Consider the following 25,975-nt stretch of genomic DNA (forward strand, 5'->3'; position numbering starts at 1 on the left):
CACCGTGTATTAGAACACCACCGTCGACAAACTCGTATCGCCGACCGAAATTTCACTATTCACGAAATTCACTATTCACGTGAATAGTAATGAATAGTAACCTCACAGAAAAATTGACAAAATTCACAACCAAAAGCTCTGATTACCAGTTGTTAAGAAAATAAACCGAGTACAAGTAATTTCCCTATAACCAGATTAGTGAGAATGCGAAATAAAAGCGGAAAAATAATACCCGAAAATTGATAACGGAGTTCAGCCAATTGTGCTTACGTCTCCGGGCTGCTGCAGATCTTTTACTAAGAGAGAAAATTTACAGGTGTTTACAAAACACTCACTACTCACAAGAAAGCTCTCTAGTATAGGAAGAAAGAAATGTTTTGAGATGATTTTGAAGCTAAATGGGTAAGGGTATTTATAGTAGAAACTTAGGGACTAATATTTGAAAATACCATAAAGTGCAATGACTAAAGTGAATTTACCTATTCCTATTTTCAACAAACATCTACCAAAATTTTACCAAATTTTGAAAAACATTTTTCAAAGAAACATTTACCAAACTTTGAAAAAAATATTTTCCAAAGTTGGTTGCCAAACTTTGAAACTTTTAACAAAAATGACCCAAGAAAATATCAAAATTATCAGACGTATTCTGCAACAAATCTGCACCAAATCCACACACATCAATAACTTCCACTCTTAAGGGAAAAACATTAATAAAAAACCTGTACAAAAAATAATTGTCAGCAACTTGAAGTACAGAGAGCAACAAACTCACTAATTTGCCTTTAACTTAGCCTGTAATAAGAATCCAGTCAAGCGTTCACATTTAAATATAAAGCATAGGATAGTTGGGGGGGGGGGGATTCACTAATTTGTTCTAGAACTAGCACTAAAAAAAGCTTTTACCTTTACAAGCGAAGGGAAGCATATAAAAACCAGGCTTCCTAAATTGCCTTGGGCTCAGCCAAAGTGAAATTCAAACCTGTCCCCACTCCTCAGTCCTCACCTTATAAAGCTACTGTTGCTAATACTCTTTACACTTCAATGTATCTAATGGACAAAGTCTTCGATAATTTCTGATTGTTTTTTAATCCACGAACAAAATCAGTGAAGACAGATAAATTTAAAACCTCCATTTTTTTAGATGATGCAACAACTTCAGAGAGGCATGTTTTTCGAAAGATTTGAGCAAAAGAAGGCAGCAGTGTTCTCCACCTCGTCTGTTTTGTCAAATTCTTTTATTCAGTATCCATGTGATTCATTAAATAAAAGAAGTTAACAAAATAGAACAATCGAAATCTTAGTAGTTCCTCGGAACCACCTGCAGATAGTTCTTTCTGGAGAGGTGCATTGGCCTTTGAGTATTCAATCATTGTGTCGAAAAATCCGATTGCTTTTGCAGCACGATATCTTAGAGGACCTGTCCATGAGAAGCATATAGTTATGGATAACCAAATGTGTTCCAAGAATTTCACTTTGTTGACATATTTCAAGGAATGAAATGCCATTGGAATTCAAAAGAAACGTCTCAAAATACAAGAGTGCAAGCTGCTCTTACCGGCAGATGTTGCGTTGACCCGAATTTTGTGTTTTCTTCCTGCTTCAAAAGCCAGTACCTGAAAATTAATGAGAGAAACATAAACATGGCGAATCTGGGAAACTGAATATGCAGTCAAGTTACATCGACAATTAGAAACAAATTACAACTCACTCTCGGGTCACTTTCTAGAGCAGGTTTAGCAGAACTTACACCTCCACCATATCTGCATATGATGTTGTTTGAGACTTCCGTTTCCTAATGAGTATTCATTCCGTTTTCGGAATAGTAAGCAAACCAAATATAGAAAACATACCCTGGAATTATTCGCTAAGAAGCAATGCATGTAAGAGAATTGAGGAACCTCCGGAAATGGCAATAGTTTATTTCAGAAGCACATATGTGAGTACTTAGTCATGTTTATTATATGATAAGAAATCAAGAGAACAGGTTCAGCAAATAAGACTGGAAGTGACGAAAGATGCGTCTGGATTCATTAATGTGAGAAAGTGCTTGAGTAATGAAACATGGTCTTGAAGCAGATAAAACTGGCAAGGTATCGTTTCCGGAATGTCTCCAGAAGAGGTTTAATGACCTGTTAACAAACAATTGCTAGTTAAGAACAGAGAAATAAAGGTGAAACCATTAGCAACTGGAAGCTTGGAACTCCTATACCTCAGGGCTATTAGCTAGTGAATGCACAAGAATGTCAACGCTTTTGAAACCCTGGAATACATAGTAACATAATCATGAATGCAAATGAGTCAAATTTTAGACACTAAAAGTTCCAAAGATGAAAATTTAGCGGGTACGTTTGCAGATACCTGAACAGTCCACTTTGAGGGTCCTGCATATCGCTCATTTGCTTTTATCTGCATGAAACAATCGAGATAGAAAGTGTTACGAAGATATCTAAACTTCTCAGCATGTAAAATCTCCAGAGAGGGCATGAACTTATCCATTACATCTTCAGGTACATCATCAGTTTTATTAAAGACTGCATCTAGGGGATATACTTTTGTAATCTCCATTAAAGAGTCATTTGGCAATCTGAAACATCAGCTTCCATCAGAAAACAGTAATTATTAATTCATGAAGTATCCAACGGTATTATAACATGTAACCGACCCTTACAAGCTTGATTCATCAAACTTTCCCCTTCGCAAGCTGGTTTCAAATGTGTTCAAAGCCTACAAGGAGAACTCCATGGTCAGCATGTTGCATTGTTTATCAGGAACATCAAAATAAATCCTAATTCTCTTACAGGAATTCAGGTTCCCACTAGTATTTCAGCACCTGCAGCATCAAGAGATTTTGCTGTCGCCCAGCCATAACCATTCTCATCGGCAACACCAGCAACAAATGCCCTCTTAACTGAAGAATAAAAAGAAAGAACTCTTTTTTTTGAAAATTATATTTCTATGTAAGCATAAAATGTTGGAGACTAAGAAGAATAAGAGCTGGTCACCTTTGAGAGGCACAGAGAGCCAATGCAAAGAGATTTTGTTTTTGTTGAAAGTAGTCAAAAGAAAGATCAATCAACCGTTTCTATAGCACAATATACTTTTTTTTGGTTAAATTTATATTATTATCGTGGAAGTAGTAAAAACTCTTGCAAGAAATACTTGATAAAACCAACTTAATATATACAAAGAGTTTATCCAATAGTAAGCACTATTGCCTGTCGTTTGACCGGATAATTTATTATCAAAGGAAGAAGAGAAGAAATTCTAAAACTCCATATACTAATATATATATTCTCATCAAGTACATTAATACTAAAATTAGGAGACTTTGATGTATTCTTCATTGGTTAGTTCTTAATTATTCTTCAACCGTAGTGTAAGTTCCTAACCCAGGAATTAGTTGTTTTAATTCCTGGGATTATATACATTATAATTGTCTGGATACATCAAAAACCAACTAAAAATAACAAAGCAGCATGGAACTCACTTGTTAGACCTATATGTTCATCATTTAATCTGTACTCCGAAAAGAGTAATACTTTTCTTCTTTACATTACGACCCGATTCCAATCCATCTACCACTCTATCTTCATTCAACTCACTACTAGTCTTACTGTAATTCTTCTTCCCCATGTTCAGCTCCAACTCCAGCGCCGATGCTTCCAACGTATTAGTGTTAGTCATTTTCTTATCTCTATTGAAAATTCAAAAGCATATGAGCTGCTAAATTCCTTGATCGCATGCTGCTTGAAAATAAAAATGGGGGCTGAATTTTGTTGATTTTTAGGCATGGGAAAATTATTTTTAGTCCCTGGACTTTAGGGTATTTACAAAGATTAATCCTTAAGCTTTAACTATAAATACCCTAATCCATTTATCTTCAAAATCATCCCAAATCATTTCTTTCTCCCAATACTAGAGAGCTTTCTTGTGAGTAATGAGTGTTTTGTAAACACCTGTAAATTTTCTCTCTTTAGTAAAAGATCTGCAGCAGTCCGGAGACGTAGGCATAATTGGTTGAACTCCGTTATCAATTTCATGTATTATTTTTTCGTTTTTATTTCACATTCTCACTAATATGGTTATAGGAAAATTACTCGTTCTCGTTTTATTTATCAACAACTGGTATCAGAGTTTTTGGTTATTAATTTTGTCATTTTTTTTGAAGGTTGCTATTCATTAATATTCATGTGAATAGTGAATTTCGTGAATAGTAAAAATTTTATCGGCGATACGAATTTGTCGACGGAGGTGTTCTAATACACGATGGTTCGCAGAAATTGTAAGAAACGATCCAAAGAAGTCAGATTCGAGTGGAAGCGATGGCTGCAGAAGAAGGGGAGGCGAAAATTGAGAAGTTCGATGGTGCAGACTTTGGCTTTTAGAAGATGCAAATTGAAGATTTTCTGTACCAGAAAAATCTATATCAACATCTCTCAGGAAAGCAACCAGAGGGCATGAAGAATGAAGACTAGGCTCTTCTCGACAGACAAGCCCTCGGAGTTATCCGTCTGTCTTTATCCCGCAATGCTGCTTTCAACATAGCAAAGAAAAAGACTACGGAGAGTCTTATAGTGGCTCTCTCCAGTATGTATGAGAATTCATCAGCCTCAAATAAAGTTCACTTGATGAGACAATTATTCAGTTTGCGGATGGCGGAAGGGACATCAGTGGCTCAACACCTAAATGAACTCAACACAATCACAACTCAGTTGAGTTCAGTGGAAATTGAATTCGATGATGAAGTTCGAGCTTTAATTCTCTTATCATCTCTACCAGACAGTTGGAATGCTACTGTTACAGCAGTCAGCAGCTCGCTGGGAAACAGCAAATTAAAATTTGACGATGTTCGGGATCTGGTATTGAACGAATAAATTCGACGAAAAGAATCGGGAAGCATCAACCTCCTCAGCCTTGCACACGGAGTCTAGAGGGAGAACTTCATAAAGAAATTCAAATCGTGACAGATCCAAATCTAGAAGGGGAAAATCAAGAATGGGAAAGAAAGATTTTACCTATTATAATTATGGCAAGAAGGGTCACTTTAAAAGAGATTGTCGAACACCAAAGAAATATATCGGCGCACAGGAATCTGCCAACATGACAGAGGAGACAGGTGATGTCATGATTTTAAGCGTCAACAGTCCGATTGAATCATTGATCTTGGATTCATGGGCATCTTTACACTCCACCCCATCAGAAGAAATCATGGAGAACTATGTCAGTGGTGATTTTGGGAAGGTTCATCTAGTTGATGATGAAACCTTGAAGATCTTCGGAAAAGGAGACATCCGATTAAAGCTGCCAAACCAGACCACCTGGACGCTGAAAGGAGTGAGACATATTCCTGGCCTCAAAAGAAATTTGATTTCTGTAGGACAGCTTGATGGAGAAGGTTATAGTACAACCTTTGCAGGCTGTGAATGGAAGATAACCAAAGGAGCACTCGTCATTTCTCGTGGAAAGAAGACTGATACTCTCTATGTAACCTCAAATTTAGAGAATATCATTGCAGTAGCAGATACTGATGGAAAATCAAACCTATGGCACCAAAGGCTTGGCCATATGAGCGAGAAATGGATGAAGACACTTTTGTCAAAAGGGAAGCTGTCGGATCTAAAGAGTGTAGATGTCGGACTATGCGAGGATTGCATCTTTAGCAAACAAAAGAAAGTCAGTTTTGCAAAGATTGACAAGAAACCCAAGGCTGAAAAGTTAAAGTTGGTTCATACTGATGTATGGGGACCATCTCCATTTCCATGTCTTGCAAGCTCACTATATTATGTCACCTTCATCGATGATTCTACAAGGAATGTGTGTGTTTATTTTCTGAAGAAGAAATCAGAAGTCTTTGATACCTTCAGAAAATGGAAGGCCATGGTGGAAAATGAGACTGATCTAAAAGTCAAGCGGTTGAGGTCTGACAATGGAGGAGAGTACAGAAATAGTAGATTTAGATATTTCTGCGCAAACAATGGGATCAAGATGGAGACAACAGTTCCCATGACACTGCAACAAAATGGCATAGCAGAGCGCATGAACAGAACAATGTCTTGAACGTGCCGGAAGCATGAGGATACATGCCGGATTGCCCAAATTGCTATGGGCTGAAGCTATTAACACTATAGCTTACATGATCAACCGTGGGCCCTCAGTTCCTTTGGATGGCGGAATACCAGAGGAAGTTTGGAGCAAGAAACAATTTCTTGCCTAACCTTTCACACTTTGACTGACAACAGCTTTAAGTGGGAGATTGTTGAAAATTCAAAAGTACATGGGTTGCTAAATTCCTTGGCAGCCGGCTGTTTGAAAATAAAAATGGGGGGCTGAATTTTGTTGATTTTTAGGCATGAGAAAATTATTTTTAGTCCCTGGACTTTAGGGTATTTACAAATATTAGTCATTAAGCTTCAACTATAAATACCCTAACTCATTTAGCTTCAAAATCATCTCAAATCATTTCTTTCTCTCAATACTAGAGAGTTTTCTTGTGAGTAGTGAGTGTTTTGTAAATACCTGTAAATTTTATCTCTTTAGTAAAAGATCTGCAGTAGTCCAGAGACGTAGGCATAATTGGCTGAAATTCGTTATCAATTTCGAGTATTATTTTTTCACTTTTATTTCGAATTCTCACTAATCTGGTTATAGGAAAATTACTCGTTCTCGTTTTATTTCCCAACAATCTCCCTCATCGATGCAACATCTTTCACCATTGTAATCCACATAGATGAGGAAGAAGTTTCTGCCATTTTGACTCCCACCAGGGCACTCGCATGCGTAAAATGTCACAGAGTCTTTCTCACCGAGTTTCTTCTCCTTCACGAATCGACTCCAGCCTCTAGTGAAGACAAAGCTTTGGCTACTCCTCCAATAGCGGTATCGAAATTTCCATGTCATCATTAACCTGTCATAGAAGACAAGCTCGATGTCTTCGTCCCCACCCACCAGACTTTGTTGATCGGTCTCGTAAATGTGAGGGAAGTGTTTAACGGCGTATTTTTTAGGGATCACGAGCCTGTTAAGCTTGCCGACATCGCTTGGTGTTAATTCCTTTTGAAAAAGTTGCATGCATGAGAACTGTGTATCACCATGCACAAGCTTTTTGTTAAGATTACTGATCAATTTCCCATCCTTTTTAGACAAGATCTTGACGAAATCTTCCAACTTGGCTTGATACCACCAGTCCCTGATCATGTTCAATACATCATCGGTCGAATAAAGGCTCTGAAAGTCCGATTCTTTGATGTTGAGATCGGTCCATGGGAGGTTCCTATGCGTGTCGCCGCTACGTATCTTTATGGCAGCGCTGTCGTAAGCCATGGCTGCGTCTCTATCGGACTTGAACGTCCCGAGCCATATCCGCTGATGGTTGGCGTATATCTGCGCACCCCAATGCCCATTTTGCTGCGGGACGACACCTTTGAACCTTGCTAACGACGCACCGTGATCATGCCTGGCACGTTTGCTGGGGCGAAGCTTGTAGTTGCTGTCGCCGGAATCCGAGGTTTCTGCAGCCAGAACAGCCAATTTAGTGCTCAAAACGATGCTCGAATCATCTTCCACCATTAGAGATTGGTCTTAAAGAAAATATATATGCAGGCAAGAGATCAAAGGTTAGGGAAATTCTAGATTCAAAAAACCCAGGAGAGATTTGAGGGAGAAAATGATAGTGAAACTGGCAGGTTTTGAATTTTAAAGATGAATCGGGTTACCAACAATCATAATAGAAGTAGGCGATTAAGTTAAAACCATATACTTAACTTAAAATCCCAGGGAGTTATGTTTTTCCAGTGAAAATTGGAGGTTAGAAACCAGATTTGATCAACTTCCATAATATTGTTTGATTAACACACAGGATAATCAAGTTGAAACAAATTCTGTAAGTGAATGAGTTTTGATTCTTAATGTAGGCAATAAGATGTTGTTCAACTTAAATTATTTACTTCGCCTCCATCTGTTAGATACTTTTAACTATAAATTGCAGTTTGTTTTAGTTCAGTGTGTGTGATCTTATTGCCCCAAAGCAGACACCATATATGCCTTTGTTTTACTGGTTTTTAATAACCGTATAGAAAATCAATATATTTAAACTATATTGTCAACTAACCATATAAACCAATATGAAAAAGATATAAAATTAGATTTGATTATGATAAAATATTTAACACGGTTATATTCTCGAGATCGGAATTTTGATTAAGATAAAAGAATTTGTACCAATTGATCCAAAGTGTAATAATGATATTCATGTTATTACGAACATTGAGAATATAAAATTATAATATTAGTGATGGAATGTCACTTTCAAATGAAAAATAAAATTTCATGTTTTAAATGATTTAAAATATATGTGGCATACACTCATCTATATTCAATGCATATCTTCTTCTTCTGAGCCGAAATATTCATAAAATAAAGTAAAATTTCCAATCTTTGTACGTTAATTCTCCTGTATATATTGGACTATTTCCTCTCTGATAAAACCCAGCTGATTGTGGTGATGGGATAAGAGTCTGCACCACTCCACCACCACTCGGTGTTGCTATCTTTTACTTGTCGATATATCTTGTAGCGTTTGGATACGGCGAGCATCACCCGACCGTAGCCACACTTGGATCGGATCAGTTCGATGATTCACATCCGAAAGGAACAAACTCGAAAGCTGTTGGATCATAAACTTGATCCATTATGGGAGCCTAAACCCAAACCCAAACTAAATTGATGTCATTACTTACATCATTTAATTAAAGATGTCATTGCTTACATCATTTAATTAATGATGTCATTGCTTACATCAATTTAGTTAGGTGAGAGTTAGATATTTGTTGAATTTGTAATGGTTTAAATTAGTTTATTTGTCTGGTGTAGGATTGTTCTTGAGTAGTATAAATACCCCTTCCCATTTTAGTTTTAAGCATCAAGAAAAATTAAGAGCTTCTAAGTGAGTGAAGAAGCAAAGTCTTATAAGAGTGAGTTGTAGTTCTTGTTTTTGAGTGAGAGTACTCTTGTAATATTTGTTTAAGTTTCAATAAAAGTTGTTTGTGTGAGCGTTTTATTTCCAACAAAGTGGTATCAGAGCGAGTTGGAAAGATCGAAGGTCTCGACGAGAGGAATACGCCGCTGCCAGAATTTTCTCAATCTGAGTTCTGACGCACCGCCACGCACCGCCGGAAGACTGCTGCCAGAAAATCGAGTTGACTCACCGAGTTGAGCCGATTCAGCCGAGTTGGAGCTCTTGACCGAGGTGTCCAAGTCCCTCCAAAGTTTTTTTTTTTTCATCGTTCCGGATTCATCCGTGCAATCGGATTTTACAAAATCTCATTATATTGAGAGATATGGCAAATGGTATGGCACCATTCCAAGTTCCGACACTCAACAACAACAACTACGACAATTGGAGTATCAAAATGAAGGCACTTCTTGGATCACAAGATGTGTGGGATATCATAGAGAAAGGCTATAATGAGCCTGCGGATGATGATGTTTTTGCTACTCTTACACCAGATCAAAAGACAACTTTGAAGGATTCAAGAAAGAGAGACAAGAAGGCTCTCTACCTCATCTATCAAGCATTAGATGATGATGGTTTTGAAAAGATTTCAAGTGCAAGCTCTAGCAAGGAAGCGTGGGAGAAGCTGCAAACCTCTTACAAAGGATCCGAGCAAGTGAAGAAGGTTCGTCTCCAAACATTAAGAGGTGAATTCGAATCCTTAAACATGAAAGCATCTGAGTCTATTTCAGATTATTTCTCAAGAGTAGTTGCTGTTTCTAATCAATTAAAAAGAAATGGTGAAAAGTTAGACGATGTGAGGATAATAGAGAAGATACTCCGTTCGTTGGATCCCAAATTTGAGCACATCGTCGTGACGATTGAAGAAACTAAAGACTTGGAAGAAATGAAGATCGAACAGCTCCAAGGATCATTGCAAGCATACGAAGAGAAGCATAAAAAGAAGCATGAGTTTACTGAGCAACTCCTCAAGCTGCAACTCAAGGATATGCATGAGAGCCAACGCAATGATAGAAACCAACGTGGCCAAGGCAGAGGTAGAGGCCATGGACGAGGTGGAAGTCGAGGTCGTGGACGAGGCTGGAATTACAACAATAACAATTCCAACAACAACTATGAGAAAGGAGAAAGCTCAACACGAGGCCGTGGAAGAATTAATCCAAACTCAAAGTATGACAAATCTCAAATTCGATGTTATAATTGTCAAAAATTTGGGCATTATGCTTCAGAATGTAGAGCTCCCAACAACAAAATTGAGGAGAAGGCCAATTACGTGGAGGAAAAGACAGATGGCAAAGAAACTCTTCTTCTAGCACGAAAGGAAACTGATGGTGGCCAAGCAAATTCCTGGTATCTTGACAGTGGTGCAAGCAATCACATGTGTGGAAGGAAAGACATGTTTGTGGAGCTAGACGAGTCAGTAAGTGGAAATGTTTCGTTTGGAGATGATTCCACAATAGCAGTGAAAGGGAGAGGTAACATTCTTATCCGTTTGAAAGATGGGAGACATCAATTTATTTCAAATGTCTACTATGTGCCCAATATGAAAAGTAACATTTTAAGTTTAGGGCAACTGGTAGAGAAAGGTTATGATATTCATATGAATAATTATAATCTTTCTATAAAAGATGATAAGAATAACTTCATTGCTAAAGTGCCGATGTCAAAGAATAGAATGTTCTTGATCAACATACAAAATGATGTTGCAAAGTGCCTGAAAGCTTGCTACAAAGATGCATCATGGCTTTGGCATCTTCGATTTGGGCATCTCAATTTTGGAGGTCTAGAGCTATTATCTAAGAAGGAGATGGTGAAAGGACTACCTCACATCAACCATCCTGACCAACTCTGTGAAGGGTGTCTAGTCGGGAAACAATTCAGGAAAAGCTTTCCAAAGGAGTCAGAGACAAGAGCTAAGAAGCCACTTGAGCTCATCCATACCGATGTGTGTGGACCGATCAAGCCAAGTTCTCTCGGTAACAATAACTATTTTCTTCTCTTCATTGATGATTTTTCAAGAAAAACCTGGGTATATTTCTTGAAACAGAAGTCAGAAGTTTTTGAAGTATTCAAGAAGTTCAAAGCAGCAGTGGAGAGAGAAAGCGGTAGAAAGATCAAAGCCATGAGATCCGATCGAGGTGGAGAATTTACTTCCAGGGAGTTTCAAGAGTTCTGTGAAGCAAATGGAATTCGTCGACCAATGACAGTTCCTAGATCCCCCCAGCAAAATGGTGTGGCAGAAAGAAAGAATAGAACAATCCTCGACATGGCACGAAGCATGCTCAAAAGCAAGAAACTACCCAAAGAATTTTGGGCGGAAGCAGTATCGTGTGCAGTCTACTTGTCAAATCGATCTCCAACAAGAAGTGTATGGGGAAAGACACCGCAAGAGGCATGGAGTGGAAGAAAGCCTGGCATTTCCCACTTGAGAACCTTTGGAAGTATAGCCCATGTTCACGTACCAAACGAGAGAAGAACGAAGCTTGATGATAAAAGCGAGAGTTTTATCTTCATCGGCTATGATGCTAATTCGAAGGGCTACAAGTTGTACAATCCAGACAATAAGAAGTTTGTGATTAGTCGAGATGTGGTCTTCAACGAAGAAGGAGAATGGGATTTTAACTCCCATACAGATGACTTCAATTTCTTTCCTCAGTTTGAAGAAGATGAGCAGACAATGAGGGAGCAACTAGATGAATCTCAACAAGAGCTTGCAACTCCACCCACTTCACCAACATCAACCACTCAAGGAGACTCATCACCTTCATCATCGTCAAGTGGGAGTCAAAGTGAAAGAGTTGTGCAACGCACAAGAAGCCTTAGAGATCTCTATGAGGTAACTGAACGACAAGATAATCTTACATTATTTTGTCTGTTTGCCGATTGTGAACCAGTGAGCTTTCAAGAAGCGGTACAAGAAAGAAATGGAGAGATGCGATGGACGAAGAAATCAAGGCCATCGAGAAGAATGACACATGGGAACTTACCTCACTTCCCAAGGAACATAAGGCGATAGGTGTCAAATGGGTGTACAAAACAAAGCAAAACGCCAAAGGAGAGATTGAAAGGCACAAGGCGAGGCTAGTTGCTAAAGGCTATAGTCAAAAGGCTGGAATTGACTATGATGAGGTATTTGCTCCTGTTGCTCGATTGGAGACTATCAGACTAATCATTTCTTTGGCAGCTCAAAACAAGTGGAAGATACAACAGATGGATGTAAAGTCCGCCTTCCTAAATGGAGTTCTTGAAGAGGAACTTTACATTCAGCAACCATCAGGCTATGAAGTCAAAGGGCATGAAGACAAGGTGTTGAAGTTGAAGAAGGCTCTTTACGGGCTAAAACAAGCACCAAGGGCATGGAATAGCCGAATCGACAAGTACTTCCAAGAGAATGGCTTCAACAAATGTCCCTACGAGCATGCTCTATATATCAAGATCAAAGATGAAGATATTTTGATCGTGTGCCTCTACGTGGACGATTTGATCTTCACTGGAAGCAACCCAAGCATGTTTAATGAATTCAAGGATGTGATGATGAAAGAATTCGAGATGACAGACATGGGGCTCATGGCGTACTACCTTGGCATTGAAGTTAAGCAACAAAATGATGGAATTTTCATTTCACAGGAAAGCTATGCAAAGGAGATACTGAAGAAGTTCAAGATGGAGAACTGTAAGCCAATAAGCACACCGGCAGAATACGGGATCAAGATGACCAAACATGAAGAAGGCGAAAGTGTAGATCCAACATTCTTCAAAAGTTTGGTAGGAAGTCTACGCTATCTAACTTGCACGAGACCCGATATTCTTCACGCAGTTGGATTGGTTAGTCGCTACATGGAATCCCCAACAACCACCCATTTTAAAGCCGCAAAGAGAATTCTTCGCTATCTGAAAGGTACAATTGACTTTGGCTTGTTCTATTCAGTTTCTAATGATTACAAGCTTGTTGGATATAGCGACAGTGATTGGGGTGGAGACATAGATAATCGAAGGAGCACTACTGGATTCGTATTTTTCATGGGAGATATTGCATTCACATGGATGTCAAAGAAACAACCGATTGTCACATTATCTACTTGTGAAGCGGAATATGTTGCTGCTACCTCATGTGTTTGTCATGCAATTTGGCTTAGAAATCTATTGAAGGAGATTGGTTTGATACAAGAAGAGCCTACCAAGGTTTGTGTCGACAACAAGTCAGCCATTGCCTTAGCGAAGAATCCAGTATTCCATGATCGAAGCAAGCACATTGATATTCGCTACCACTATATAAGGGAGTGTGTTGCAAGAAAAGATGTGGAAGTTGAATATGTGAAGTCACAAGATCAAGTTGCTGATATTTTTACCAAGCCACTGACCAACGAAGACTTCTTAAGATTAAGGAACCTACTAGGGGTCACGAGATCAAGTTTAAGGGAGGGTGTTGGATCATAAACTTGATCCATTATGGGAGCCTAAACCCAAACCCAAACTAAATTGATGTCATTACTTACATCATTTAATTAAAGATGTCATTGCTTACATCATTTAATTAATGATGTCATTGCTTACATCAATTTAGTTAGGTGAGAGTTAGATATTTGTTGAATTTGTAATGGTTTAAATTAGTTTATTTGTGTGGTGTAGGATTGTTCTTGAGTAGTATAAATACCCCTTCCCATTTTAGTTTTACGCATCAAGAAAAATTAAGAGCTTCTAAGTGAGTGAAGAAGCAAAGTCTTATAAGAGTGAGTTGTAGTTCTTGTTTTTGAGTGAGAGTACTCTTGTAATATTTGTTTAAGTTTCAATAAAAGTTGTTTGTGTGAGCGTTTTATTTCCAACAAAAGCTGCATTCTTTAATTACTTCTACTTTGCACTTAATGTAGGCTCTCTATTTTCAAACACCATACTTGTTTACTATGAGGATTCGGGCAAACGGACGCTAGGCTTCTTGGTTTCTCTAGGTTCTGCAATCATAGTCTTGTTATTCTATCTGTTGGTGACCCCGAGATATCAGTACATGAAACCGAGTGGCAATCTACCACCCCGGATTGCTCAAGTATCCGTCGCTGCTTATAAGATGTGGGTGTCATGCCGGATACCGTCAATGCCTTGTATGTGGTCGAAGGAACCGAATCCGCTATCAAAGTGAGCAGAAAAGTACTCCCTAGTGATGATTTTAAGTATAAGATTAATCAAAGGAACCTTTATCGAAGTGCTCAGTTAAGGTGCTCGAAATCATGTACAGAACAGAGTGGGGCATAGTTAGTATTTTATGTACAATTCAGGGATTAAATTAAAAATTAAACTCTTTTACTAACATGTCATATCACAAAATTAATAATATTTAATGTTTATACAAAATAACAATCCGAGACGAAATCGAACATGAGAAAATAAAATAAAAAAGTAAAATTTCTTAAAATAAAATTAAAAAAAATATAGAAAGAAAAAGTCACTCGAGATCTTTTGATCGTCTGTCTCCCAAAATAAAACAACTAGATAATCAACGAATAATATCACAAACTTTGAAGATCACAAACTATTTATTGCCTTTGTCTGTCACCAGAAAACTAGAAAAAGAGAATTTTTTTTTCAAGATTTATAAAGTTATTGAATTCTGATATGTGTTGAATCTGGAAAGTTAGCTCTCTATTTATAGGGGATTGTTAAGAATGATTTACTCTAACTAAATATTTTTAATATATGAATTTAAACATATAATAATATATTTTAATATAAAATATTCATCGGATTTAATTTAAGATTAAAGAAAAATATAACCGAATATATTAAAAAATTAATATTTTCGATTAATCATAACTTAAAATATTAATGAGCGTAACTAAAACGAGTAACCTTTTAACATAGTAAATCAAAAGATACATAGAAAAATTAAGCCTCCTGAGAATGCAGTGGCAGAAAACAAATATGCTTTAACTGCTTGACATTTTATCCAAGTTCTTGTCAGGGCGAGTTATTTATTTAACGAAAGGATTTCAGACGAAATATCCATGTTATCATATTGATTTTTTTTGTAAATTTATAATTTTTTTATAAATTTAAGATTACTTACGTACCATGTTTTCATTTATCTAGTCTGAAGTTGATATTAGGTTAAACTGTTAGATTATTGATACTCGTATGAATGGATTGTTAATCGGAGGTCTTCCACAGAAGTTGTTTTCAACTTAGCGTTGGGGCAGCCTACTATCCTACCTCCCCTTATTCCATTGTATATGGTAATAGTATTTTGTTGTTGTTGTATGAATGGATTGTCAAGGGAAGAAGCTCTCTTACTTGAGATAAAACCTAAAGAAGATCCCTAATGAAAATATTGTCCAAGCCACTGGAGCCAAAACCTATAATGTGAAAGAGAAGATTCCCTGAGATATTCCAAGTGTTCACAAATATCGAGGCAAAACGACATCGGACGCTCAAGAGCACTGCAGCACTCACCTCCTCTTGAGATGAGTAAGATTGGCGTTACTTGCGTAGAGATTTAGTCGTAATTAATACTTGGTTTTCATTTAAGATTATGTTTGTCCAAAAATTATTAAAAATCCAACATTCAAACGACAAATCCAATCAACAAAAAGATAAAATCAAGTTATGCTGGAATTATTCTTCAAAGGATGGAACAAATCCTTGTAAAGGAAAATAGCTTAAGAAGTCCGCAATGTATTTGCAAGTTACATTTTAATACATTTATATAATATTTTTATTGTGATATATAGGTGTTTCGGAGATTTCAAAGAATGATACCAGGTGGGTACAAACTTAAAAAACCTGGAATTAAAAGATCATTAAGACGACATGATGCAGATTCTGTTCTCAACTCTCGACACGTAGCACCATGGCAAACGGTGTCGTCCAAGTGCAAGTCAATGGGACCCACCCACATGAAACATGCAGTCCTCTCTAGTTATTTCAAGGCTTTGAATTGAAAAGCAGAAAAGAGGAAGTAGTGATTCAGCTGCCGATAACAACTTTCTTCTTCTAAAGGTACTTTCTCTCTAAATCAAAACATCTGATGGGATTCCTGTCAGTGTTTTGTTTCTCACAACCATCTTGATTCTTGTGATGGAAATAATTACCTTTTTTGTTTGCAGGGTTTACAAGGAAGAAGAAGCAATATGGGTGCAGGTGGTAGGATGCCAGTAGTCCCCAGCAACAAGAACCGGGAAAAACAAAGCACCATAGACCGAGTTCCCTACGAGAAGCCGCCGTTTACTCTGGGTCAGCTCAAGCATGCCATTCCTCCCCACTGTTTTCAGCGATCCCTCCTCCGTTCATTCTCCTACCTACTCCATGACTTGTGTTTCGCCTCTCTCTTTTACCACATCGCTACATCATACTTCCACCTTCTCCCACACCCCTTTTCTTACATCACATGGCCTATCTATTGGGTTCTCCAAGGTTGCATCCTCACCGGTGTCTGGGTCATCGCGCACGAGTGCGGTCACCACGCTTTCAGCGACTACCAATGGGTTGACGACACCGTCGGACTCATCCTCCACTCAGCCCTTCTAGTCCCCTTCTTCTCGTGGAAAATCAGTCATCGCCTCCATCACTCCAACACCGGTTCCATCGAGCGGGATGAGGTATTCGTACCCAAACCAAAGTCGAAAACACCATCGGTTTCGAAATACCTAAACAATCCTCCCGGCCGAGTTCTATCCCTTGCAATCACATTGACCCTAGGCTGGCCGTTGTACTTAGCCTTCAATGTTTCAGGACGACCCTATGATAGATTTGCTTGCCACTATGATCCCTATGGCCCCATTTACTCTCCTCGTGAAAGGCTACAGGTTTTCATCTCCGATGCGGGTATATTTGCGGTAACTTATGTGCTCTACAGCATTGCTGCAACAAAAGGGTTGCCTTGGCTTTTATGCATCTATGGGGTACCTTTGCTCATTGTGAATGCCTTTCTTGTTTTTGATAACGTACTTGCAACATACTCACCCCGCATTGCCGCATTACGACTCTTCCGAATGGGATTGGTTGCGGGGAGCACTGTCAACGATGGATCGAGATTACGGTGTACTGAGTAAAGTGTTCCACAACATCACGGATACGCATGTGGCTCACCATCTCTTCTCGACGATGCCGCATTATCATGCCATGGAGGCCACTAAAGCAATCAAGCCTATTCTGGGCAGGTATTATTCGTTCGATGGGACGCCTTTTTACAAGGCGATGTGGAGGGAGGCAAAAGAGTGTCTTTTACGTGGAACCCGACGACGGTGGTGGTAGCAAAGGTGTTTACTGGTATCGCAACAAGTTTTAAGACCAACTTCCAGTGGATGAAATCGTACTTAATAGACTAGAGTTAACTAGGGCAGTTCAAGTGCAACTGATGTACTAATAAAATATGAGAGAAACAAATGTACCAAAAAGGGGGAAATGGTTGAAAATATGGAAGATTTGCCTACTGGTTATTATGTTTTAAGTGCTGCATTAATAAACCACTTCACTAAAATACAGACTAACTCAACAGAAATTATAATATACTTATATTCGGAGACAAAGAGAAGAAAACGGAAAACGGGGTTGAGGGGCAATGTTTCTGCAATATTTGAAAGATAAAAAGCGTTAGATATATTAATTGATAGAAAACAAGAATATCTTAAACTCAATTTGTTTGGCCTCAAGGAAGAAAGGTTACCTTGTTGGCAAAAAGGCACGATCCATTGAGTGAAAGGGAAGGCGTTGAGCGGCGGACGCTTGAGTGCCTTGTTCAAGGTACTTGGCCATTGCAGTGGAATTAAATTGTTAGATTTCCAGTAATAGCAGAAGATAAGATTCCGAGTCCAAATGATAATACCATCGTCCGAGACCGGATCGAAAGTTAGAACCTTGAATCTCGGATTGTGTACACGAAACAAGGCACTTGCATCAACTAGTTGAGGATGTTTAGCCAATGCTTGGAGGCTAATACTATGCACCAAATTCCATTCACTGGTATCAAAACTATACACCCAAATTTGCACTAGTCCTAAACCATGGTCGTTTTGTGCAAACTGAAGTCGTCCTCCACTTGAACCGATACACCATTTTTTCTTCTTGTTTCTTCCCGTGACCGTCCCAATGCCATTATGATCCGAACCAGGAACCTTGACGGAATCACAAATGACATCGACATTATCATCTGTAATGGTGTACCATATAAGAAGCCGAGGTTTACCAAATATAAATAGCCTCCCGTGCAAATAAATGGAGCGTTTAAGTAGAGAGGGAGCATCTCTATCAACCGGGGGGATGAATTTCACTGTTCGTTCGGTCCATGTGCATGTCTGCGAAGAGAAAATGTAGACGATACTATCTTTATTTCTGGGGAAAACTACAATTTTAACATGTTTAACTCCCACGGCAAGAAAAGCGAAACTTTACAATTGTTGTAGGGAAAAAGGAACGGAAAGAAACTGTTTGGTAGTGGGATTCCAGAGAACTTCATCCCTAATAAAAGAAGTAAGGGTGGTAGCAGGTTCGATTTTGTTCGTTTCATCAGATTGGAGGATGCGAGGAATGCTATCTTTTGTGCTGATAGTTCTACGATTCTAGGCAACAAAATTAGAGTTTTTATGTCTAGCTATCAGCCTCGTGAAGCTATCTGGAGGAAAAATATTTCTGTTCCAAATCCAGCTTTGTCCAAGAGTAGAGTGGAAGTTGCTGCTGAGGCTCCCATTGTTGGTGTTATTGATGAGGATAAGCTTTGTACTTTAAAAGATAGTTTAGTTAGTTGGTGCAGAAAATTTTTTAAATTGAAGGAGTTGACTGCTATCATGCATAAAGCAGGACGTCCAAGAATCATGAGGCTGAGCGGTTTAGCGATTCTAATCATTTTTTAAGATGAAGATAGTTTGAATTTTATCCTAAATAATCAGATTGAGACGCTTCAAACCTGTTTTGTTAAAGTGGAAAAGTGGTTGGAAAATGTGCGGTGCAACAGTAGACGGGCTTGATTATCGTGTAAAGGGATCCCACCGTTTGCATGGAGCCCTTCAACATTCAGAAACATTGCTGGAAAATGGGGTGAGCTCATTTCCATAGAGGAACTTTGAATCCTAGCTCGTTTGATAGGGCTCTGATTCAGGTTATTATGAACCGTCTACCTCGTGTGGAAGAATCTGTTGATTTGTTAGTAGGGGACAGGTCTTTTACAGTATTTGTTTCAGAATTTGAACCTTGTTTCAATCCAGAGTCTATCTGGGAAGATTCGTTGTTGTTGGAAGAGGTTGATGCTTATCCGGTTTCTTTGGTAGGTGATCTAGAGGGTGTCTTTCCAGATAAATCTACTGAGCTGGAGATTGGTGCATGAGTGACTTCCCTTGTTAATTCTGATTCCATGCATATGGAGGCTGTTCATCAAGAGATTAGAGAGCTCAAAGATGGTATGAGTTATGGTGACAGTCCGTGTTGTTCTGATTTTGTGAAAGCAATGGTGGATCCTTGTTTCGATGTAGTATGGGTAAAGGATTCAGATTTCCAGGATGCTTGTCATGGGGCAGCTGCGTATGTTGAATTGTGTCAGAGGAGTGGCATTTCAAAAGTGATGGAGGATGCTTTTTCGAATCACGTGGATCCTTTATGGGATTTTAGAGCTGGTGTGGTTAGTTCGAATTCTGAGTTGGCATTGCCACATTCTGTTGAGCGCACGTTCATGATGGCGCATGCAGAATCATGTCGGAGGAGTGATATTTTTAACGAAGTGGAGTTTATTTTTATGCTTGACTGTGCTGAAGAGTCAATGGACGATGGGCGTAAGGAGAATGTTATCGCTGAAGTGGAGGGCTTTTTTATTCCGCAAAAGGGTTCATCAATGCCATTGGTTGATGGACACGTGAAGGACATAATTATTGGCCCTTGTTCTACTAAACTCCAATGTGCAGAATCGCGTCAGAGGTGCGGTAATTTAAACGCAATTGAGGAATTTAATAATAGACTTGAGTGTGCAGGAGCGGCAATGGATGTTGGGCACAAGGAGATTGTCGATGAAGCGGTGGAATTTATTATTCCACAAGTGGGTTCAGCAGTGCCATTATTTGATGGACACGTGAAGGATGATTTTATTGGCCCTTGTACGCCTTTGGATAGGACGTTAATCTTGGGTTTTGCCGACAGTCCGCATGATCCGAATGTTAAGGTAGTGCCTTTCCGAAAGGCGGCTGAGGGGTTGTCACCTAACTCACCTGAGCGTATTTCCGAAGAGTCGTTAGTATTACCGTTTCGTTCCTTTACAAAAAATTTGAAGTTGAAGAAATTTGGTTCTATGCTAGACATTCAGGGTAAAGTTTTATCAAAAGCTGAGAGAAGAAGAAAAGATCGAGCGCTGAAAAAATTTAACTTGAAGAAATCGAATCTTTTACTATCTGAATTATCAGGTACATCCATTTCAGATTATGTTTTAAAACAAAGATGGGCTGAAGCTTTTCTTGAAGCGCAGGAAATTGTGTCTGTAGGCAGGCATCTTGGACAAATGGTTGATAGTCCTGAAACTGTGATTCTTTAGAAGCTTTTGATTGAACCTTGGTGATGTAATTGGAGTTCCCAATGTGTTATGATGGATTTATATTTCAGTAGGGTAGGATGTTGTTCTTGAGAATTTCTGAGTTGGTTGGTTTGGTTGTTACTGATTTAGTATTTTGGGGTTTGTGCTTTCATCGTTGCTTGAGGTGGTCTGTTGGGGTGCAATTGCTTTTGCTTGCTGGTTGTTTTTTTCGGAGCTGTTTGGATTTGCTGATTGAAACCTGGCGTCTTCTTTGTGATCAATGTAGCTCTCTTGATGTCCAGGTTCTAGTTTCAAGTTTGAGGTCTTTCTTTTATTATGTTGGTTGTGTTGAGTTCTTCTATGGTGCTTTTTCGTAAGAGGTATTGTGGGTAGCTATTTTGATATTTTCTTTATGTGTTCTTTTAGGCTGGTTTTTGCAGTCGTTTGTAGATGTTTTCATAACAACAGGTTAAATGTGTCTTTGAGGTCTCTTGGTTTCTCAGGTAGTGTTTGCTTCTGAGGAGCTAGGTCTTGGCTTCATGTTCTCTCCACCTCAAGGTTCACTCTTTTTCCTCAAATAAGTTTAGGAAGGTTTTTTAATGAGGTCCATGGGGTGGTGTACTTTGTAACATATTCAATACAAAGTACCCCTCTTTCAAAAAAAAAAAAAAAAGAAGTGCATCAAACCATTGCTAGAGTCAAGCAAATAGATTGGGCTATAACAAGTGTCGTCGAAGAGTCCTTTATTAGCGTCAAACATAGGAGGCCAAGCACGGGGAATACCTGCTGCCTCAGCCTGAGGGAGCAATGCTCCATCAAAGAATGGTTTCTTCCAATCCCTAACGCGTATTTGACATCCCAAGAAGGGAAGGGATGGTGTTATTATGGGCACACAGCAACTCATAATCAGTACGTACCAATCTTTGCAGACGCAACAACATCTCATCAGAATATTGGGCGGCAAACGACAAAGCACTTCGATCAGCAAATCATTGGAAAGCACCCCAATGTTTCTTCCTGGATCAATTTGTTCCATTGCGTCCCCGTTGTTCCATATGCTTGAATTCAGGTTCAGCTCCAAGACAATTTTCTTAAACACAGAAGATAATACTGCCTTCATTGTGCCGCACAGACCGGAAAAGTAAATAAATTTTCATATATTTATAGGAAAAAAGAGTTAGTATTTGGTGACAACATTGTCAAAGAAATTACATACTACTCGAATTGTGTCAACGTAGTAAAAGGAATTGTATTCGACTATAAGTAAAGTTTAATTAAAATTTAAAAAATATTATTCAGTAAAATTAATTTTAAATTTTAATTTTATTCGGGTTAAATTTGATTTGATTACACCCTTGATTTTCTCTATTTTATTACTATATAATTTAATTTCAGTCGTATAATTTATTCTGCTAGGGCCAAGGGGCATACAATTTGCTAGGCCCCTGTGTTCAACACTGATGACCCAACTGTTGCTCGCTATGGTTTCTTAAGCAACATATGTCGTGGCCCAAACCATTTGACTCTGTATTCCTATATTTTCTCGATCCATAATTATTTTATATTATTTCAAATCTTTCGTGGTAACATTTACTCACTTCTTCCACATTCGCCTGCAACCTTTAAAATTTAGATAGTCCATATATATTCCATTCACAGATTAAATAACATTTTTTTTTAAATTATGATATCTTTTTATTTCTTTTTGAAATTTTAACATAGGTTTTATATATTTTATTTTCTTCTTAAAGTACATGTTTCCGTGTTAATATTATTAAAATTTTAATGATTTACTTTCTTTTATCTAAACAATAATAATACGATTCTGTTCACAAAGAACCATGTTTGTAACCCTTGAGAAATATGTGAGGCACCGATATATAACATTAGGCCTGTTATTGATGGTTTGATTCGTGAGAAAATATTTTATTATATTTTACTAGAAAGTTTAATATCTAATTTAGACGTTTATCACACTTTTAATAGAAAATAATGAGTTTAGAATATAAATAACTTGATGATATTTTATAATTTTTAATAGTAAAAATAATCAACAAAATAACTTCTTATAAAAGTACCATTTATATATTCTAAATTCAAATGCAATGTCAGTGCATCCAAATTTTTTGTTGTTTATAAGAGTGGTACATTTTGACTCAAATTATAACTGATAATTAAGTTAGATTTTATTATAATTATTGTAATTAAGTTGAAGTCTTGGTAATCAAGTATTTGGCTATATAAATAGATATAAAGTCTTAACCTAATGAGAGATAATTATTTTGGAGAGATGTAATCCTTTGTAGGATATCTGTAACTTTTTGGGTTTATGTTGTAGAGATAATTTGTAGTGATTGAGAGAGTTTTGGGATACATGTGATATATGTATTTGTATTCTTCGTGATCTCTACATCTATAATGAATTATTGTTTATCTCGCCCATGGAAGTAGGCAGAACCGAACCGCTTTAAATCTCGTCTCTTGTGTATATTTTGTTATGTTGATATTGTTTTGGTTATTTTTCCGCTTACAAATTTTAACAAAGAGAAAATTAAATCAAGTTCTTGAAGCATAGTGAATGATGTGCAATTTCTAATATTTTTTAGATATAATTTTAGATTTTGTTCTAGGGGCGATTCTATGGCATAAGTTTGGGTCGGTTTTTGGTTTATAGTTTGGATTGGATAATGTAAGGTTTTAATTGTGTATTTTGGCTATGATTAATAAAGTTTTAGATTCTCTTTTTACTTCCGCTTTCTTAATTGGATTACGACTTCATCAAATTATAGGAGAATTTCTAGCGAGGCCCCTCTTACTTTACCATAAATTTTATTATATGACTTGTTGTTTAAATATGCACAACATGTAAGTGAACATTTGTCAAGTGAAAAGACATTATTATTGTAGTGACAAAGAAATAATCAGTCGTGTATATATAAATATGAAGCAAGAGGGTGTAAACCTTTATTATATGTTCATCTCTTTTTGTGATTTAAACATTTATTATATGTTTACTAGCCGCCTAACTAAATAAATTTGAATAAAAGATAAATACAAACATATCTAACTACATCGATAAACAAACCACAAAAAGGAAAAAGTTATTGAAAGATCACCGATAAATCGCAAATCAAAATTAAATAACGTGAAAATATTATCCACAAATGCAAATCGTGTATCCAAATCCAATATGAAGGTCCAAAGTAGGGAAGATCAACATGATAATAAATAAACGTCATCTTGATCAGTCGTGGAGATGTCAAATCCAACCCTAAAATAGAGAATAAACAAAAACAACGGTCAAACGATCGAAAACGTACCACAAAAGCAGAAGAAGTATCATAGAGACAGAAGAAGACGTGTCATAAAGGTATAATTATTAAAAATAAAAAAATAAGAAAAAAAATAAAGATACTATATAATAAAACAATGAATAGAAAAGGTCGACGGCCAACACCAAAACTAGGTGGTCGCCGATCATAAAGATGGAAAAAAAAGAAATTAATAATAACAAAGGAAAAAGAAAGAAAAATAAGGCAAACCCTATAAAAATTTTTCCTTTCTTATTAAAATACTGGCATAATATATATAATATATATATATATATATATATATAAAGAACATGCTACATATGCATAATGAACATTTCTTTTTCCTGGAACAAGTCTCTTTTTTCTTTCATTTTTCAACATATGTAAGTATCAACCAACACCTCGTTCACATAAATAAATCTATAAAATACATAACTAGTTGATTTATACAAATAAAAATAGAATATTTATATGGACGTGTTATTTTCGTCTCACGGCCACCATTTGTTTTTTATTCAGAATACACGTTTGACTGTTTCATCGAATCTTTAATATGACCGGCCGTCCACATACAATTATTACTATGCTGCAAAAAATATATATACATGATGTGCATTCAAAAAATAGAAAATTAGCAATTTGGTAATAAATAAATGGTTATTATTCTTTGAGGGATCACTAGTGTAGTTTACTCTTTATTTTTATAAGACGAGTATGAATTATAAGAGTCCAGGTAAATCCCCACCAGGTCATAGCTATGGCATCTCTAAATAAACTTTGCGCTAATGCCGGAGATAAACAAGTTAGCTATGCCGATAATTCCTCACTACAAGTTCAATAAATTTGTTTACCACATTTTTTTCTTTCCTTGTTTTCAGAATTATTCTACTAAACAAGTTCAATCCTGGAGGATAGCATCAGAGATATGGTGATCAGATTTATCCGGTCACTTGTGTTAAGGTGGCAGACTTGGGCTGTGCTTCGGGTCCCAACACCTTCTTCCAACATATAGAGTTATGGATACCATCACTAGCATCTGCCAACAACAACACTGGGAATCACCTGAGCTTCATGCCCTCCTAAATGATCTTACCCATAACGACTTCAACACTGTCTTTAGATCCGTCCCTGCTTTAAGTGCCAGGCTCAAGGAAGACATCATGGGGCGTTGCTTCATAGCCAGAGTAGCAGGTTCCTTTTATGGAAGACTTTTTCCAAGCAAAACCATTCACTTTGTTCATTCTTCTTACAGTCTTCATTGGCTCTCAAAGGTTAGCAATCATACATAATGAGTGTTATCGTGCAGAGAGATGTGTGCTTATAAGATTATGAATGAATTTTAGGTCCCAGAAGGAGTTGAGTATAACAAGGGGAACATATATATAGCAAAGTCAAGTCTACCTAATGTATCTAAAGCTTAGGCGGAGCAGTTTCGAGTCGATTTTTCAAATTTTTTACGCTTTTGTTCCGAAGAAATGGTAGATGAAGGACGAATGTTGCTGACATTAATCGGTAGAAGCACGATTGACCCACAAGCAAAGACAGTTGTGGCTATGGGATCTTTTTACCAAATCACTCAATGACTTGGTGGCTGAGGTCTGGTATTTTTTTTCTTCAGTTAATACATCGTGTATATATGGATTTAAATTGTTTAATTCATACGTTAGTGAATATATATTTGGTTGCAGGGATTGGTGCATCAATCGGATATAGATTCATTCAATTTCCTTACTATTTCCCATGTGAAGAAGAGTGAGGGAATCATAGAAAATGAGGTTCTTTTGTTATTGATAAGATAGAAATTTTTAAAATGAATTGGGATTTCGAAGATAATGATTATAATGAAAATTATGTATTTGAAAAGGGTAGAAGTGGGCAAAATGTTGCAAATGGTCTGATAGCAGTTGCTGAATCTGTATTTGTCGATCATTTGGAAGACCATTATTGATGATTTGTTCGCAAATATGCAACATGCGGGTGAACTTTGTCTCGTGAGAAGACAAAATATACTAATATGTCCTTTTAATGACTATGAAATAGAAATAATTTATATGCATTTTTAATAAAGTAATTTTCTGGATTCTTACATCATTTCATTTCAGGTCTTTTTGACAGACGATTCTGTATTATCATTGTTCCGATTTCATTGCATCTTTCCATCTTCGTGTCGAGTAA

The 25,975-nt window shown here is 37.3% G+C and overlaps 2 protein-coding genes and 2 pseudogenes across 2 annotated transcripts; 2 read left to right on the forward strand and 2 right to left on the reverse strand.

The window, feature by feature from the left end:
• Nucleotides 1-1,158: 1,158 nt before the first annotated feature.
• LOC120117530 lies at nucleotides 1,159-3,347 on the reverse strand (annotated as a pseudogene).
• A 163-nt stretch (nucleotides 3,348-3,510) lies between these two features.
• On the reverse strand, nucleotides 3,511-7,602 carry LOC120117531 (AP2/ERF and B3 domain-containing transcription factor At1g50680-like). Its single transcript, XM_039137796.1, has 2 exons — nucleotides 6,684-7,602; nucleotides 3,511-3,695 (listed from the first exon to the last, which is right to left on the reverse strand). The coding sequence occupies exons 1-2, from the start codon at nucleotides 7,567-7,569 to the stop codon at nucleotides 3,511-3,513; spliced, it is 1,071 nt and encodes a 356-aa protein (XP_038993727.1). The 5' UTR covers nucleotides 7,570-7,602.
• Nucleotides 7,603-16,099: 8,497 nt separating this feature from the next.
• On the forward strand, nucleotides 16,100-17,398 carry LOC120117519 (annotated as a pseudogene).
• Nucleotides 17,399-24,803: 7,405 nt separating this feature from the next.
• Nucleotides 24,804-25,306, forward strand: LOC120117533 (salicylate/benzoate carboxyl methyltransferase-like). Its single transcript, XM_039137798.1, has 2 exons — nucleotides 24,804-25,071; nucleotides 25,144-25,306. The coding sequence occupies exons 1-2, from the start codon at nucleotides 24,817-24,819 to the stop codon at nucleotides 25,219-25,221; spliced, it is 333 nt and encodes a 110-aa protein (XP_038993729.1). The 5' UTR covers nucleotides 24,804-24,816; the 3' UTR covers nucleotides 25,222-25,306.
• Nucleotides 25,307-25,975: the final 669 nt, after the last annotated feature.

The sequence above is a fragment of the Hibiscus syriacus genome, unplaced genomic scaffold (genome assembly GCF_006381635.1).
Source record: "Hibiscus syriacus cultivar Baekdansim isolate YM2019G1 unplaced genomic scaffold, ASM638163v2 tig00110320_pilon, whole genome shotgun sequence".
Lineage (NCBI taxonomy): Eukaryota > Viridiplantae > Streptophyta > Magnoliopsida > Malvales > Malvaceae > Hibiscus > Hibiscus syriacus.